General features: G+C 36.4%; 3 protein-coding genes across 3 annotated transcripts; 2 read left to right on the top strand and 1 right to left on the bottom strand.

Annotated features, from left to right (window-relative positions):
• Window positions 1–1,226: 1,226 nt before the first annotated feature.
• Window positions 1,227–4,532, top strand: LOC141697547 (cucumisin-like). Its single transcript, XM_074501972.1, has 9 exons — window positions 1,227–1,315; window positions 1,587–1,684; window positions 1,777–1,917; window positions 2,017–2,116; window positions 2,298–2,814; window positions 2,891–3,207; window positions 3,301–3,412; window positions 3,522–3,735; window positions 3,859–4,532. The coding sequence occupies exons 1-9, from the start codon at window positions 1,242–1,244 to the stop codon at window positions 4,530–4,532; spliced, it is 2,247 nt and encodes a 748-aa protein (XP_074358073.1). The 5' UTR covers window positions 1,227–1,241.
• A 1,732-nt stretch (window positions 4,533–6,264) lies between these two features.
• LOC141697541 (subtilisin-like protease SBT4.3) lies at window positions 6,265–9,477 on the top strand. The gene is made up of 9 exons (XM_074501963.1): window positions 6,265–6,353; window positions 6,581–6,678; window positions 6,776–6,916; window positions 7,022–7,121; window positions 7,259–7,775; window positions 7,856–8,172; window positions 8,267–8,378; window positions 8,471–8,684; window positions 8,807–9,477. The coding sequence occupies exons 1-9, from the start codon at window positions 6,280–6,282 to the stop codon at window positions 9,475–9,477; spliced, it is 2,244 nt and encodes a 747-aa protein (XP_074358064.1). The 5' UTR covers window positions 6,265–6,279.
• Window positions 9,478–10,259: 782 nt separating this feature from the next.
• LOC141708163 (uncharacterized) lies at window positions 10,260–12,364 on the bottom strand. The gene is made up of 5 exons (XM_074511646.1): window positions 12,184–12,364; window positions 11,566–11,813; window positions 11,224–11,446; window positions 10,818–10,974; window positions 10,260–10,513 (listed from the first exon to the last, which is right to left on the bottom strand). The coding sequence occupies exons 1-4, from the start codon at window positions 12,316–12,318 to the stop codon at window positions 10,852–10,854; spliced, it is 729 nt and encodes a 242-aa protein (XP_074367747.1). The 5' UTR covers window positions 12,319–12,364; the 3' UTR covers window positions 10,260–10,513; window positions 10,818–10,851.
• Between the last annotated feature and the right edge of the window lie 6,288 nt (window positions 12,365–18,652).

The following is an 18,652-nucleotide window of genomic DNA, read 5'->3' as shown; positions in this document are numbered from 1 at the left end:
TGTGATTGAGGGACAGTTTTATTTGTAATCATATTTTTGCTCTGGAAATTAAGAATCAAGATCTGGAAATAATATTTTCATATTTCTATTATTACATTTAAGTATCAGTACTTGCACAATTTATTTCATAATATAACCAGATTTTTGTTTACTGGATATATATGCCTACTAATAGATATAGGTTACTTGAGGTCTTTGTTTTTAAGTACCAAGTCACATATACATTATGCTGATCAAAAATCAATCATAACTTAATTAATTTAACGAATAGATTTTGTAGTTTAGGGCCTTTCTGATCCACCGTCGGTTTTTCAAACTTTGTTTACTGATTTCTCATGCAACATTATAACGTGTAAGATGTATATGATGGGTCTTTGCTTGGCGTATTACGAGTTTACAACTACTCGAAAACGTTGCTAATCCCTGTAAATATATAAGTTGCCTTTGTGTTTCTTTGGTAATTTATCAGCTGCCAACTTTAAGCAGGACACTATTAATGAAACAGTGGGCATCATGCAAACCAATAGTCCCAGAGCCCGGCAAGAAGTTTTCTGAGGGTCAAAAAAACTGCTAGAGTTAGCATTCTGCATTAGTTTCATTCTCTTCAACGCGCAATAAGACACCAATAAAATTTTCAAACAAAGAAAGAAGAATAAGACCCCAGTCCTTAGTTAGTTTTGTAACTATATTTCTAGTTTCGTTCCTGCAATTTCCTTAATTCTAGTCTTTGTTGGTTTTCCCACCCTTGGAATGACAGGGGGAGAAGCCCCCAAAGAAAGATACCAAAAGAAAGATGCTATAAAGCCAGTCGGTTAAACTAGCAAACTTCATTGTGTGTTGCATTGTTTATCTTAGTCTCTATGTTGTCCGTTGCCTGACACGAGAAGAGATAAATTACTCTAAAATAACAAGGATGAACTTATGAGTTATCTCCCCAATATTTGTCCACATATACAGTCTGTATATAAATATCACTCAAGTTGCGATCATTTTAGTCGATTAATCATTATCTCGATTGACCAGAACAATGGCCTGGGCGCAGCTTCTTTTTTTTCTGTGCCTCGTATATCTTTCAGCCTTTGTCTGCAATTGTTATGAAGAAAAGAAGGTTCTTCTCCAAGATCATCCTTTTTTACCTTTTTTTAAAAAAATAAAATTCAGTCAGTGACAAGTACATCAAAACTTCACATGTAATGTATTCTAAGCCAGATTCCTTGTACCTGTAGGTTCATATTGTGTACATGGGAGATCTTCCGCAGGGAGGAGAGTCCCTTCAATCTACGCACCACAACATTCTCCAGGACGTCCTGGGAAGGTCTAATACTTATACCACTATGACAATACATGATAATTAGTGATGCATAATTAAGTAAATTTAATATTCATATTTTTTTTAAGTACTTTGTCAGATATTTAATCAACATTAAGATGAAGAACCTGATCCAACCGTTCGTTGAAGTTATTCCACTGGTTTAGTATTGTACACTTAAGTTTACACAGGAATGTATCGAAAATGAGTTGCAGTAGTTCTAGAGTATTCTCACTTTCTTAAGATTACAAGTATTAACTACTGCGTTGTAGTGCAGCCATTCTTTGGCAAAGGAAGCACTACTATACAGTTACCATAGGAGTTTTAATGGATTCGCAGCCAAACTTGCAGATGCTGAGGTAGCAAAGCTCACAGGTATGATGATTACTTTGTAGCTCACTTGACAATTAATATGCATTAATTTGCATTCTCTACTAAATCTTGTGAAATTGGTTACCTTTAATTAGCTGCAAAGGGAGTGGTTTCTGTGTTTCCTAACAGAAAGCTCCAGCTTCATACAACAAGATCGTGGGATTTCCTGGGTGTTCCTAGATCCGATCCTCTAAAGCCTACGGGAGGAAGTGTGATTGTTGGAATGCTCGATACAGGTGATTAAGATACAAAAAAAAAACAGAGTTGGATCATATTTTGCTAGAACATAATTTAAAAGTTTTGATTACGAAACTTGTAATTTTGTTTTTTTCCAGGTGTTTGGCCAGAGAGTAAGAGTTTTGAAGATGACGGTTTCGGTGTACCTCCATTGAAATGGAACGGAACATGCCAATCAAATAATTTTACATGCAACAAGTGCACATCTCTCTCTCTCTCCCCGTCCCTCCCTCCCTCTCTTTGCACCTCTCTCTCTCTCTCTCCCTGTCTCCCTCTCTCTCTCTCTCACATCATAAGACTCCCAAAAAAAACCAATAATTTATTCTCATTTCATTGATTCAAAATCTAAAAAACTAATAAAAATAGTATGGTTTCGCAGTAAGATCATTGGGGCTCGATACTATGATATCGCAAACATTGCCAAACCTGGCGTTGACATCAAGTCACCAAGAGATACGGAGGGGCATGGAAGTCACACCGCGTCAACTGTGGCTGGTCGAGAGGTGCAAAATGCAAGTTTGTATGGCATCGGAGAAGGCATTGCAAGAGGCGGAGTTCCAAATGCAAGAATTGCAGTGTATAAAGTATGCTGGTCCTCAGATTGTAATGATGTAGACATCTTAGCTGCCTTTGACGATGCAATTGCTGATGGGGTTGACATCATATCTGTATCACTTGGTAGTATTATACCAACACCATACCATAAAGATTCAATTTCCATTGGGTCTTTCCATGCCATGAAAAAGGGTATCTTGACCTCTTGTGCTGCTGGAAACAGTGGTCCGTATCGGAGACAGGTCTCGAATTACTACCCTTGGGCACTGACTGTCGCGGCAAGCACTATTGACAGGAAACTTGTTACTAAAGTGGTGCTTGGGGATGGACAAACCTTTGTTGTAAGCCTTATATAACTTATGCATTGTTCCTCTATTTTCTTTTCTCTCAAATATTTAATTAAACAACTCATTCTAGGGAACTTCACTTAATGGTTTCACTCCCAATGCCACTACATTTCCATTGGTATACTCGGGAGACGTGAACAATGTAACTTTTGGGGTTGGCCCAGAGATGTCAAGACTTTGTTTGTGGGGTACTCTTAGCAGTGCAGCTAAAGGGGGAATTGTTCTTTGCGATGTTACCTGTGACGGTGCAGCAGCTAGAATGGCTAATGCAGCTGGTATTATCATGCCAAATTCATACTTGGAGATAGCCTTCTCTTTTTCGACACCAGCAGTTTTGATCAGTTATGAAGATCATGCCAAGTTATTCGATTACATAAGGACTACAGAGTAACTATCATCCGACTTTAAGTAACATGTTAAGATTATATATTGGAAACATTGTCTAAAATGGCCTTTTAATCCCTAATATTTGTTTTCCAGAACACCAATCGCTACAATTCTCCACACAGAAGCATTTAAAGATGTCATGGCTCCTCTTGTCACGGAATTCTCATCAAGAGGACCAAATCCCATCAGCCCAGAGATCCTCAAGGTGAAGTAAATGCTATCAATTATCAGGAGATTATCTACTTCGTTAGAACATAAATTAGGATGCAATTTTATTGACTAATTTACTTTGTTGTTAAAAACAAACAAAATAGCCTGATATAACAGCACCAGGGGCTAATATCCTTGCGGCCTGGTCTTCCCTTGGACCCTTTTCATTAGATTTTTTTGACAAGAGAAGTATTGATTACAACATAATCTCTGGAACATCCATGTCTTGTCCCCATGCTACTGGCGCCGCTGCATACGTCAAGGCTTCCCACCCAGACTGGTCTCCAGCCGCTATAAAGTCAGCCCTAATGACCACAGGTAAACCACAATAACCGGAAACCCCAAAGAATAATAGTATATGTTGTATGTTCAGATATCTATTGATGGATTTGCAACAGTCTAGATACTGAAGGAGTCTTCAATTACTTCAATTTTTTGTAGCAACCATTATGGACCCAAGGAAGAATTCTGATGCAGAATTTGCATACGGCTCTGGGCAAATCGACCCACTGAAAGCAGTTGATCCTGGTCTAGTATATGATGCTTCAGAAGCAGATTATGTAAATTTCTTATGCAATGAAGGTTACAACACCAGTCTAGTCAGACTCATCTCTGGTGATGCTAGTAATTGCTCTACTCCTGGCACAACATGGGACTTGAATTACCCATCATTCGCTCTCCCTTTATTAGACGGAGAAGAAGTGAGTGCCACATACACAAGGACTGTCACCAACGTGGGATCTCCGAATTCTACTTACAACTATGAAGCCTTTTTACTACCACCCTTTACCGTGGTTGTTGAACCTACAATTCTAACGTTTACTGAAGTCGGAGAAAAGAAATCATTCACCTTAAAAATTGTTGGACCACCAATAGTGCAAGTGCCAATTATCTCGGGCTCACTGGTGTGGACAGATGGGAACTACACTATTAGAAGCCCAATAGTAATTTTCAATAACATTCCCACAAGCTTTGCAGCTTTGGATGAAAACACACAGAAGCAAACGTCATTGGAGAGGAAGATGCTTGAGCTACCACAGGGGCAAGAATATTTGAGCAAATTACAACCTATCCCAATGACTAGAACTACTGTCCCTGGAAAATATCTGGCTTGAGATAACTAGAATTAAGACCCCGGTGATAATAAAAAAGGCGATTAACGTCAGAGTACTACACTATAGACACCATGACTATCTGCAAGGATTAAAAAAACTCATATTTGATCCTCTGAAAACTTGAGAGAAACACAAGTTGAAATAATAAGCAGACATAGTAATGTAAGAAATTGGTTATACAATGGTAATACTGACAGTTTACGTAATATTTACTTCTCATATTTTTTACTGTTGCCAAAGCTGGAATTGCACGATATCTCTGCATTCGTAATGTTTGAACAAAATCATTCAATATCTAGATTACACTCAAGTAACAATTGACACATAAAAGTAGAGTATGATAAACAGTTTTGTAGGATTTGAATAGTTTAGCTAAAGGGAAAACTGCAGATATCATATTGATGTTGCAACTCAGATTAATGCAGGATGACTAAACTGACATAATGGCGCGGCTTGCCCTCAGTGCCCCGTAAACGGGGTTGTTAGACTTTTTCGGTCAAATTGAAAAGAAGCCTCTGAACATAGTTATTCTTATCAATTCCAGTGCTTTGATAAGAATCACTATCATTAGCAAGGAAGACCAGTCATGCAGAGGTACCAAATTGAAGTTTAAGTAACCAATATTTTAGATATGTTTTACTGCTGTTAAGAAACATGAGTTGAGAAACATGAAAATGCACGGAAGTTCTTTAAATTGGCTCATCAAAGCATAGCCATAGCAGCTGAAGTGATTGTCCTAGCTCATATATGGTCTGCCATAGCAGCTGAAGTAATTGTCCTGTCCTGTCTCATATATGGTCGTGAACAGCTAAAATCTGTTAAAGCAAAGTCACGATAAGAAACAAGCACGAAAATGAATTTAATTGGTGTTACAAATATTCATGTATGCTTCTGAAATCTGAGTGTGCAACATGAGTCTATCACAACAATGATCTAATCTTGTCTTGAAGTTGAACTGGTAAAATATGATGTTTTATCTATTACAACTACTTGAGTACAGTACATAGCTAATCCTTGCAAAGATATCAGCTGCCATGTTTATAAACAACAGTCTTTATGAATAAAAGGCAGACAGACCAGCAAGAAGGTTTCCAGGGGTTGAAGATCGATTTGAGAATTCTGCATAATTTTCATTCTTTTCACCACACAACATGATTTAAAAAGTTATTAAACAACTGTAAATTTTCAAATGAAACAGTTGAACAAAGATACAGATAGAGTCTTTCTAGCTAGTAGTTTTTAGTTGATTTAGTAGTTCAGTTGCGACAATTTGATTCATTTTACCACCTTCGACATGTCTGAGGTAGTGAAAACCCCAAAGAGCCTTAAAGAGAGATGCTATAAAGCTAGTTGATCACACCAGCTAATTTCATCGTGTGTAGCATTGTTTATCTTATACTCTATGCTGTGGTCGCCTGATACGAGGACAGAGTCGTGACACCAAAAACAAGAAGACCCTATGAATTATCTCCCCAATTTTTATCTGTATCCAATCAGCATATAAATATCTTCCAAGCTGTGACTAATTAATCTTTGAACTCGCCTGAACAATGGCCTGGACACGGATTCTTTTTTTCCTTTGTCTCATATGTCTTTTAGCTTTCATGTGCAATTGCCATGAAGAAAAGAAGGTTCTTAAAGATCATCCTTCTGTTACACTTTTTGGATCAGTCTTGGTAAGGGCATCAACTTCGTATACACTGTATCCTAAGCTGGTTCCTTGTATTTGTAGGTTCATATTGTTTACATGGGAGATCTTCCGGAGGGAGGAGAGTCTCTTCATTCTACGCATCACAACATCCTTAGTGACGTCTTAGGAAGGTCTAATACCACCATATAATATATGTTGAACATACCTACGGAATTTACAGTTCATAGATTTAATGAAGGGCCAGGTCAATCTTTCTGTTGAAATTGTTCCACTGGTTTAGTTTTGTAAAACACAAATTACACGAAATGAACTGAAAACAGATTGCAGTAGCCAGTTGTTCTACATTATTCTGACTTCATTTTACATCTTTTAACTTCTGTCATTCTATGTAGTACAGTCATTCTTTGGCCAAGGAAGCACTAGTATACAGTTACGGAAGGAGTTTTAATGGATTCGTAGCCAAACTTGCAGATGCCGAGGTAGCAAAGCTCACAGGTATGATGACTATTTAGTACCTCACTTTACAATATGCATTAATCTACATTCTCTACTTCATTTTGTGAAATTTGTTACATTTGTTACGCTTAATTAGCTGCGAAGGGAGTGGTTTCTGTGTTTCCTAACAGAAAGCTCCAGATTCATACAACAAGATCATGGAATTTCTTGGGTGTACCTAGATCCGATCCTCTAAAGCCTACTGAAGGAAGCGTTATTGTTGGAATGTTTGATACAGGTAATCATCATCCCAGAAAATAGAAAAAATAAAGTTGATTCATATTTTGTTGCAACAGTCTAACAATTCTGATTACGTAACTTCCAAGTTTGCATTTCAAACTAGGTCTTTGGCCAGAGAGTAAGAGTTTTGAAGATGAAAGTTTTGGTGTACCTCCTTCGAAATGGAAAGGAATTTGCCAAACAAAAAATTTTACATGCAACAAGCGAACCTCTCTCTCTCTCTCTCTCTCCCTCTCCCTCTCTCTCACACACACAAACATCACTAAGACTCCCAAAAAACCAATAATTGGTTTTCATTTCACTTATCTCAAAATCTAATAAAAATAATATGGTTTCACAGCAAGATCATTGGGGCTCGATACTATGATATTGCAAACATGTCCGATCCTCGCTATGACATCAAGTCACCAAGAGACACAGAGGGGCATGGAAGTCACACTGCATCGACTGTGGCTGGTCGAGAGGTGCAAAATGCAAGTTTGTATAGCATCGGAGAAGGCATTGCAAGAGGCGGAGTTCCAAATGCAAGAATTGCAGTCTATAAAGTATGCTGGTTCTCAGGGTGTTATGATGTTGACATCTTAGCTGCCTTCGATGATGCAATTGCTGACGGGGTTGACATCATATCTGTATCACTTGGCAGTGTTGTGCCAACACCATACCATAAAGACTCAATTTCTATTGGAACCTTCCATGCCATGAAAAAGGGTATCTTGACATCTTGTTCTGCTGGAAACAGTGGTCCAGTTCGCAGACAAGTCTCAAATTACTACCCTTGGGCACTGACTGTCGCGGCAAGCACAATTGACAGAAAATTTGTTACTAGAGTGGTGCTCGGGGATGGACAAATTTTTTTTGTAAGCTTTACACAAAACTTACTTATACTAATTTCCTTTCCTTTGTTCTCTCAAATCCTCACTTAAAATACGTATTTTAGGGAGCTTCGCTCAATGGTTTCACTCCCAATGGCACTGCATTCCCCTTGGTATACTCAGGAGACGTTAACAATGTAACTTTCGGGGCTGGTCCAGAGCAGTCAAAAATGTGTTTGTGGGGAACTCTTAGTAGAAAAGCTGAAGGGGGGATCGTTCTTTGTGATATTTCCGGTGATGCTGCATCAGCTCGTATGGCTAATGCAGCGGGAATGATTATGCCATTTGCATACCTTGAAATTGCATTTTCTTTTCCGGCACCATCAGTTCTTATCAGTTTTGAAGATCACGCCAAGTTATTCGATTACATTAGGACTACAGAGTAACTATCATCCAACCTCAAGTTACGTTTTTAGACAATTTCATTGGTTACTTGAAAATAATGTGGCTTTCCTATTTTGTTAATTTATTCTCAGAACACCAATCGCTACAATTCTTATCACTGAAGCATTCGAAGATAGCATGGCTCCTCTTGTCACCAAATTCTCATCAAGGGGACCAAACCCCATTAGTCCCGAGATCCTCAAGGTGAACTAGATGCTAAAGTTTTTATTAAATTATTAGTGTGGAAACACAAAATATGCTGCCCTTTCATGAACTGGTAAACTTTGTTGAAACAGCCCGACATAACAGCCCCCGGGGCTAACATCCTTGCGGCTTGGTCTCCCCTTGGACAAGCTTCGATTTATATGTTTGACAAGAGAAGTATTGATTACAACATAATCTCCGGAACATCCATGTCTTGTCCCCATGCTACTGGCGCCGCTGCATACGTTAAGGCCTCCCACCCAGACTGGTCTCCAGCCGCTATAAAGTCGGCGTTAATGACTACAGGTAAACCTCAATCACAGAAAACCCCAAAGAGTAATAGAATATGCTGTATGTTCAGATATCTATGATGGATTTGCAACACTCTAGATACTGAAGGAGTCTCCAATTACTTCAATTTTTTGCAGCAACCATTATGGACCCAAGGAAGAATTCTGATGCAGAATTTGCATACGGCTCTGGGCAAATCGACCCACTGAAAGCAGTTGATCCTGGTCTAGTATATGATGCTTCAGAAGCAGATTATGTAAATTTCTTATGCAATGAAGGTTACAACACCAGTCTAGTCAGACTCATCTCTGGTGATGCTAGCAATTGCTCTACTCCTGGCACAACACGGGACTTGAATTACCCATCATTTGCTCTCTCTTTATTAGATGGAGAAGAAGTGAGCGCCACATACACAAGGACTGTCACTAACGTCGGATCTCCGAATTCTACTTACAACTATGAAGCCTTTTTGCCACCACCCTTTACCGTGGTTGTCGAACCTACTGTTCTAACTTTTACTGAAGTTGGAGAAAAGAAATCATTTACCATGAAAATTGTTGGATCACCAATGGTGCAAGTGCCAATTGTCTCAGGCTCACTGACGTGGACAGACGGGAACTACTCTATTAGAAGCCCAATAGTGTTTTTCAATAACATTCCCACAAGCTTTGCAGCTTTTGATGAGAACACATCGAAGAAAACTTCATTGGAGAAGAAGGTGCTTAAGGTACAAGAGCAGAATTATATGAACATATTACAACCTGTTCCCATGACTAGAACTACCGTCCCAGGCAAGTATCATGCATGAGACATCTTGAATTAGACCCGATGATAATAAATAAGGCGAATAATGTCAGAATACTCCAGTGTTATTATGCAAATATCAAAAAGCTGATCCAGTATTTCAATTCTCAATTTTCTTAAGGCTGCATTATTTTTCTCCCCATCTAGACTCAGGAGAGGGAAGACTGCATCTCTCCTCTCCTCCCCAAGTTGAATGATAAGCAGAGATAGGAATGCAAGAAATTGATCAAGAATGGTATTCTTACAGCAAACTGTGTCCATAATGTTTAAACAAATTATTCAATATCTAGATACGTCAAGTAACAGTTGACACATAAACTGCTGTTGAACAAAACCAACGGTCTGATAAAATTAGAGATGACGAACCTATCCATATAATACGAACTGTTGTACTAAAGAAAATTGTAGAAGTTATAATGATGTTGCAACTCAGATTAATGCAGGATACCTGTGTAGTAATAATCTGGTCCGGGTCAGTAAATGGAACGTAGCTGTGTCAGGTTATGTTACACATAACTTTCGAATTGACAAATTATATGGAAGTAACTGGGGTGTAAACATGCATAAGTGAGTTTCGCAAGTATATACCGGGTACTACCAGTTAAAAGAGAAAATGTTTTTCCAAATAATTAAGTTGAGAACACAAGATAAATTGTTTACATGGAGATGGAGGGAGCGAAGGAGGGAATGGACATAATGTATTCTAACATGGCAATTTATATTAGGCGGCTAACAGGTTGGAAATTGCAATGACAGTGTTTGATAAAAATAAAAAAAGCCCAAAACTACAATAAGATCTGCAATACAGATCAGTAATACTCTGATGGACCAACTTAAAGTATAGATAACCATTACATATCAGAATTTGGGTCCATCCTGTCATGCTATTCAAGTCAAGAATTTTTATATGTGTACTACTCCTACAACAAAAAAAAAAAAAGAACGCGATCATATATGAGCGATAAAGTTTGCTCATCAAAGCAGAGCAGTAACAGCGAAAGTGATTGTCTTGGCTCAATATAGTCTTGAACAGCTATTATCTGTAGAAGAACAAATAAAACAAGTCAGGAAACATATTTACTCGCTGCAACAAGTATTTTACTCTGCTTGTAAGATTTGTATGTGCAGAATTAGAAGGTTGAACATGACAGAGGATAATTAACAGATTTTTAGGATCGATATCGTTGAAGTGAATTTTTTAAAAAAAAGTTATATCAATGTCATTACTCAGATTAATGCAGGATAATTAAATTCACAAGATATGGTCTAAAATGACTATATGACCAAAAGGATGTGAGAGTAAATTTTTTTGACAAATGCAAGTGATACGGCAATGAGACTTACAAAATTCCAATAAACCAAAAGATGATAGTGCACATCAGGCGAAAGCTACATCTGACCGTAACACATACTTTATACCCTTGGTTACATTTCGTGCTTCATGCAGCATACACATGGCCCCATGAATGTGAAGCAGAGCCATGCCTTCGGAAGGTGCAACCTACACATTAAACAAATTCCTTCAATTAAAAGTAATGAATCATTACAATTTTTAGGAAAACCCAATAACAATAGAAAACAATGAAAGAGAAAGGGGAGGAGCTAAGCCGGGTGAAAAATAGTATTAGGTAAAGCAAAGAATGCGAGTGAGAGAAGCAACTGGCAGCATTCTAGCAAAATAAAAAAAAATCAATCCAAGTCATAAAAAAAATGACTGGGTGAGACATCAGGAGAAAAACGTGAGATTCACCTCAGCCACAAGATTATTTCTTGGACCGTAGAAGACCGTTTCTCCTCCAACTAGAGGCTCTATGGAAGATTCTTCATTGTTGCTCGACTCTTTTTTAGACTTTGATTTGGATTGACCACCACCACCACTAAGATATATTAGCAATGTATAATGTGTGCGCTTTCCATCTCCAAGATCAGCACTTTCATCGATGTGACGTCCAAATCTCTGACCAACACTGTACCTACATTGGTGCAATAAAGACAGACGAAATCGTGAAATTGTACAAGGTCATCATATGTCAACCAATTCTTTCTGCAAAATTCAAAAAAAGTGCTATTTAACCTACAACTATGAAATTACCTATAAAACCTAATATTTGGATTCAAGCCAACAGCAAATTTGCCTCGAATTTTGAAATCAGAGAATATTTTGTCAAGTCCAGATTTCCATAGAGTATCTGCAAGAACAGGATCATTAACAGAAATCCTATCATTATCTCTAAAAGCTTCGCCTTTCGTAGGGCCAAGACTGCCTTGATGCACAAAACCTAGCGACTCGGCAACTGCTACAAATGCTTTCGATTCAGCAGAAGTCAAGAAATTCGGCACCTAAAAGCATAAAAGTAAGAACCATTACCACCACAAAAAGGATCATAGTAAGAACCTAAATGCACGGGCTGTTAGGCACTTCTTGATTCTCTAAAGATTACATTTTTAAGCTATAGTCTTAACCTATACCATCCATCAACTTAGAATCAAAAGGACAATAATCAAAAAGGGTTAAAATTAACATCTCAACTTTACTTTTTATTTTTAGTTTTGCTAAATAACTCAGCATACAGTTTTAACAAAAAAAAGGCACATAATCAAACAGAAAGAGTCATATAGTCATCTGGGTAATCCAAAATAAACTCAAAAGTTGGGATATGATATGTCGAATTTGAAAAAGGAGAGAGAGAGAGAGAGAGAGAGTACATACGGTAAAGAGATGAGAATCTTTAAGGTTCATAACACGAAGATCAGATTTGGGTTTGACGAGTGGCCAATCTTCTTGTGTTCTTGATTTCTTCCCTGTTTTATCTTTCTTATTTCTCTCCCCCATCTCTCTCTTCATGGATCGAACCCAAGTCAATACATTGATTCTCTTGCCCTTTCTTTAATCTACTAAATGTCAAAATTTTGGTCTATTACCACTTTCATTATTTTATCTTTTTCATTAGTTAAATATTTTTATTTGTACATTGTTTTTCAAATTAAAGCTATACATTTTTGTATATATTTTTGCTAATATAACTTTTTTACTAATATAACTTATAGCCCATCATGTTCTAATAAACTAGTTTTATAACTCGTGTGAGACACGGGCATGTTCTAATGTCAATTATTATAAAATTTGTATATGTGTTTATGAAATAAAATATATATTTTGTTACGAGAAGTTATTTTTATTTGTGTACAGTTTTTGCTGTAAGGACGAGTTTTTTCGGTCTTTGTATTTTATAGCCCATATGAGATACATCCATTTTCAAAACTCATATGTTAATGAAATGTATAAATGTTATAAAATTGAAAAATATGGTATAATGTGAGATGCACTACTTTTCAATTTTGTATTTTCGTAAGAGATGTACTTGAAAATGTTTATAAATTTTAAATTTCATAATTGTTAATGTATGACATGGAAATTCATTATTTGACAAGATCATGTTAATCGATTATAAAAAAATTGAGTTCATTTGTTTTAGTTACCTTAATTTCTTATATCTTATATGTATATATGTATGTATGTTGTATGTATGTTGTATGTATGTATGTATGTATGTATATATGTATGTATGTATGTATTTGAATGTTAATCTAAATTCCTTAACGAGGGACCATTGGAGGGCAAGTTTGGTGCTAGCAACCACGGTAATTCCAGCTCCAATAACGTATATTTAAGTTGTTGCAATTAAAAAGCTCGTAGTTAATTAGCAAAAAAAAACTTGTAGTTATTTAGCAAAAAAAAAATTGTAATTAGTTGTCGTGTTGAGAGTCTCTCTTGCATAAACGTTCTCTTCTCTCCCCTCCTTTCTTTTCAAATTTCTAGCACTCTTTTTTTCAAAAATCAAGATATGTTCTTGATTTTCTTTTGATTCGTTGTTTACCCAACAATGTTCGAAGACTTTGCTTCATGTATACTTTGTTTCTTGAGTTTTTTCTCACTTTTTTCTCTTTTTCTTAGCCTTTTTTGAATAGCTTAAACATGTTCTTGAAGCTTTGGTCACCAGCCATGGAAATTTCTTCGTGGTTATGACCATGTTTTGCAGATTGAAACTTTGTTCTTAACTTCTTTGATGGGTTCATTGGTTCATCTTCTTCATGGCTGGATTGTTCTTCAAGTTCAGATTTGCTTTTCAAACTCATTTTCGTTTTTTTACCATTTATGGCAACTGAACTTTTTTAAAATTCAAATTTCTTTCCATTTTTGGATCTCGCCCATTGAAATTTCAAATTTCATTCCCCCACTCTCTTTTCAAATCTCCCCCTTTCCCCCTCCCATCTTTTTCCAGCCTGGCTCCTAGATGTTTTCATGTTGCCTTCAAGCTATTAGCAGGCCTAATTTTGTTATTTTGCTTGTAATTCATTGGAGAACAGCCTTAACAATTATTTGCTGGGTTTGTTTTATTTCTTTGGGATGACTCTTTCTCGGTCGCTGGACAGTTTTTCTGTGCTTGTAAACCCCTGGCCTCTTTGCTTACTTCAAGTCATCCCAGTTAGAACCTCTTAGAGACATGAAAGAGTGCTTGAATGCTTAATACTGCTGTACCACTAGGCTATCACCTGAAGGGCTTGTTGTTCGATGTTTGTGCTAAGGCGATTACCTAACCTGAGGTTCATGCTATAAGACAGCGTTAACATCACTCTTGTAGTTTGTGGTTTGCTTACTTCAACAAAATCAGTTGGTTCATGTGTAAATGCAAGCTTGAGAAACTTGATTTATTAGGAAGGGCTGATGATGCTGTTTGTTGAGCTCTCGCACTGGGTTGTTAGTTGTGTTGTGCTGCTCAAACATCCATTCTGCTTGGTTCTTGGATTCCCACCCCTTACAGTCGCCATGCTATACTTAGTTCAAGCCTTGTCACCTTGTTTAAGTTGGCATAGATTGTTTGGGTTGATATTGCACGTACTGGACAACCTCAACTACTTGGACTTGGCTGATTCTTTTCTAATCATTGTTGGGTTTCATTGAAGAATGCTTGGATGCTTAGTATATGTTAAACAACTGGATTTAGCTTGTGTCACTTTGACTTGGTTTTGGTTGCGGATTGGATGATTGCTATATTCCCCCTTAATATCAGTTTTTGCTTCTCATAATTTGGAATCTAAATAGTATTTTGATTGCGATTGTTATTCGATTAATGATAGCAAGGATGAGCTGCACACTTGGGAGATGCCCAGTCTATGTCAAACTACATGTTATTCGTGTCTAGCTCAATTTGGTTAATCGTAATCGTGGTTGTTTTTGGATGGCTTTCAGTGGTTCTTCTACTCTTAATGGGTTTGGGTTGGCTGCATCTTAGTTGGCTCATATTTGTTCTTGTCATGACATTTTGGGTCGCAATGAAAAGTGTTTGTATGCTTAGTAGTTGATGAATCATTGTGCTTAGACTTGAATGGGTGTTGTCAAGATAATTATGCTTAGCTTAACTCAAGTTTGGGGCTCTAGCTATACGGCATTTTATGCTTAACACCTGGTCTGCTTGGTTAGGATTACACTCTGCATTCTCGGACAACTTAGTTCAAGCTTGAGCACCTTGTTTGAGTTGTACAAAGCGTAAAGGGTTGATACCTATACTGGACAACCATGTCATGAGCACTATTGGTCAGTTCTTTCTATGCTCAGTCGGTCCTCATTGAAGAGTGCTTGTATGCTTAGTAGATTTTGATTTCTGGGCCTTAGACGCAGACTGGTTGGTTTGGTTATTTCATGGTTGCAGATTGGTTGGCTGCTAGTTCCCTCTCTAAGGAAAAATTAGTTCTATCTGAAGCTTAGCTCCTGTTAATATTATCCTTGTTGATTTGATCGTTCCTGATCCTTGTTGTGTGTTATATTTGAAGCTAGCGGAGATGAGCCAGCATGCTAAGGAGATGCCTTAGCCTTTGTCAATTTGTTGGCTCCATGTTAACTCATAGTGTTGCCCAACATGAATGCATCTGGGAAAACTAGTATGCTAAGGAGATGCCTTGGCCTTGTTTAATTGCTAGTTTGTTTTTCAAGTCACTTGGCTGGGAGGTTTGGCAGGGGCGCCATCTAGTTTGTTTTTTCATTGTTGTATTATATTTAGGTTCCTTCATCTCCTGCGTGGGATTGATTACTTTCATTTCATAGATAGTCTTCCCTTGGTTCGCCAAGGTGCAGAGGGTGAATCCCTTAAAATCCCTGTAATCCAAAAGTATTTTTATATATAGACAACAACAAACTTAGCAAAAAAAAGAGTTATAGGATAATTAATTTGACATAAGAGTACATGTGCGTTCTGAACTTACAATTCAAGTATTATACGTATCTAAATAAGAATATGATATTTGTTTTTCGTTCGAAATAGAATTTTTTATACTTTAATTGCAATAAATAAATTATTACACACGATATATTAAATGCCATAATATATATATATAATTATAATAATATTAGAATTTTAGTCTATACTTATAAAAATACATATGTAATTATAAGTATAATTTTTAATATAAAATAATGGAGCAGTAATAAATATATAATTATTAGTAATTAACGAGCTAGATGTAATTAATATATATGTTATTAAATTTGATATTTATTGATACATATTCATGAGAGGTACTTCAGTAATTTCAAATTATTAAATTATTGTTTGAGTTGTACAAAGTGTAAAGGGTTGACACCTATACTGGACAACCATGTCATGAGCACTATTGGTCAGTTTGTTCTATGCTCATCTGGTACTCATTGAAGAGTGCTTGTATGCTTAGTAGGTGTTGATTTTTGGGCCTTAGACGCGGACTGGTAGGTTTAGTTATATCATAGTTGCAGATTGGTTGGCTGCTAGTTCCCTCTCTAAGAGAAAATTAGTTTTATCTGAAGTTTAGCTCATGTTAATGTTTTCCTTGTTGATTTGATCGTTCCTGATCCTTGTTGTGTGTTATATTTGAAGCTAGCGGAGATGAGCCAGCATGCTAAGGAGATGCCTTAGCCTTTGTCAATTTGTTGGCTCCATGTTAACTCAGAGTGTTGCCCAACATGGATGCATCTAGGAAAACTAGTATGCTAAGGAGATGCCTTGGCCTTGTTTAATTGCTAGTTTGTTTTTCAAGTCACTTGGATGGGAGGTTTGGTCGGGGCGCCATCTAGTTTGTTTCTTCATTGTTGTATTATATTTAGGTTCCTTCATCCCCTGCGTGGGACTGATTACTTTTCATTTCATAGATAGTCTTCCCTTTGTTCTCCAAGGTGCAGAGGGTGAATCCCTCAAAATCCCTGTAATCCAAAAGTATTTTTATATATAGACAACAACAAACTTAACAAAAAAAAAGAGTTATAGGATAATTAATTTGACATAAGAGTACATGTGCGTTCTGAACTTACAATTCAAGTATTACACGTATCTAAATAACAATACGATATTTGTTTTTTCGTTCAAAATAGAATTTTTTCTACTGTAATTATAATAAATAAAATATTACACACGATATATTAAATACGATATATATATAACTATAATAATATTAGAATTTTAGTATATACTTATAAAAAATACATATGTTATTATAAGTATAAGTTTTTAATATACAATAATGGAGCAGTAATAAATATATAATTATTAGTAATTAACGAGTTAGATGTAATTAATATATATGTTATTAAATTTGATATTTATTGATACATATTCATGAGAGGTACTTCAGTAATTTCAAATTATTAAATTGTCTCAATAAACCTCCTAGTTGCTCTATTATATATAATAGATAAATGGATATATTGTTTGGGTGAGAAGCCTGACATAGCCTCCAACACGGGATAACATAGCTATTCAATGCTCTGGGTGTACACGGGTTAGTGAAATCGATCAACCCGATCCAAACTGATCTTTTATAAATCGAATATGATTTGGTTTGAAAAATGGTTAACCCGATTCAAATGGTTTGGATATGGGTTTATATTTTTTTAAACCGATCCAATCCAACCTGATTAAATTAAATTTTTTAATTAAATTTATGATAATTGTGCCATTTGCATTAGTAGTAACATACCCTTAAGTCTACGTAACTTCAGAATTCATATTTTTTTGAAACTATATTCCCTTATACTATGTACATTATCATAAAATAAATACAACTTCTTGATAAGTTTATGTTTTAGCAGGAGCCTGCTATACTATGCAAATTATTTTCATAAATAAATAATTTTTATATCATCTTTCTCTTCTAACAGTAGCTATAAGATACACTGATTACTTTGTTTTCCCCCAGCTTCTTTGCTGTTAGATATATTTGATAATGTCATGGCTAATATAATTTATGTTTAGATTTCAGATCTTACTTAACAGGACAAATCAGTACTTAACTGTTGATCAGTACTTATACTGGAAGTCAGGACTTAAGGATATCAGTACTTATATTATCAGGAGATAATCATCAGAAGTTAGATATCAGAACTTAAGTGCTGAAGGACGATCAGATAAGGACAGTAGCTGATTAAAGGAAAGAAGATCGAGATAAACATAAGAAGAGATATGCATGAAGAAGGAGTTCCGTGAAGAATGGAATACTTGGATGAAAAGATATCTGATTGATATATTTTAGGAAGCAGAATTATATTCCATTTCAACTAGTGATTATCTTGTAACTGTGTAGTATATAAACACATACATAGGGTTTACACTATAAGTGTTATCATATTCGAGAAGATTATTTATTGTAACTCTAGCAGCTCTCGTGATATTTGTTCATCACTGAGAGGTAACAGTTCCACACTGTAACAGAATTTATTGTTTTAATAAAGTTTGTTTTCTGTTACTTAATATCGATTTGATTGTATTATACACTGTATTCACCCCCCTCTACAGTGTGTGTGACCTAACAAGTGGTATCAGAGCCTATCTGTTAACACACATACAGTTAAAGATCCAAACACAATCATGTCGGACACAGAAACTCCAACTAAGCCTACCAAAACTGAGGAACCACCAAAGACACAAATTCAGAGTCGGTATGAGACCATCAGAGTTCCCATACTGAGACCATCTGAATATCGCATATGAAAGGTAAGGATGACCATGTTCCTGGAAACAACAGATCCAGAATACCTTGATAGAATCAAGGAAGGGCCTCACAAACCAACCAAGCTCGCTGTTGCAGTTGCAGGTGAAGCAGCAAAGACCGTACCAAAGGAGAAGAGTGATTATACTGCTGAAGATATAGCATCA

Source organism: Apium graveolens, chromosome 2, assembly GCF_009905375.1.
Source record: "Apium graveolens cultivar Ventura chromosome 2, ASM990537v1, whole genome shotgun sequence".
In the NCBI taxonomy this organism is placed as follows: domain Eukaryota; kingdom Viridiplantae; phylum Streptophyta; class Magnoliopsida; order Apiales; family Apiaceae; genus Apium; species Apium graveolens.
The sequence above is the reverse complement of the archived record's forward strand: the minus strand, read 5'-3'. Positions and strand labels throughout refer to the sequence as shown.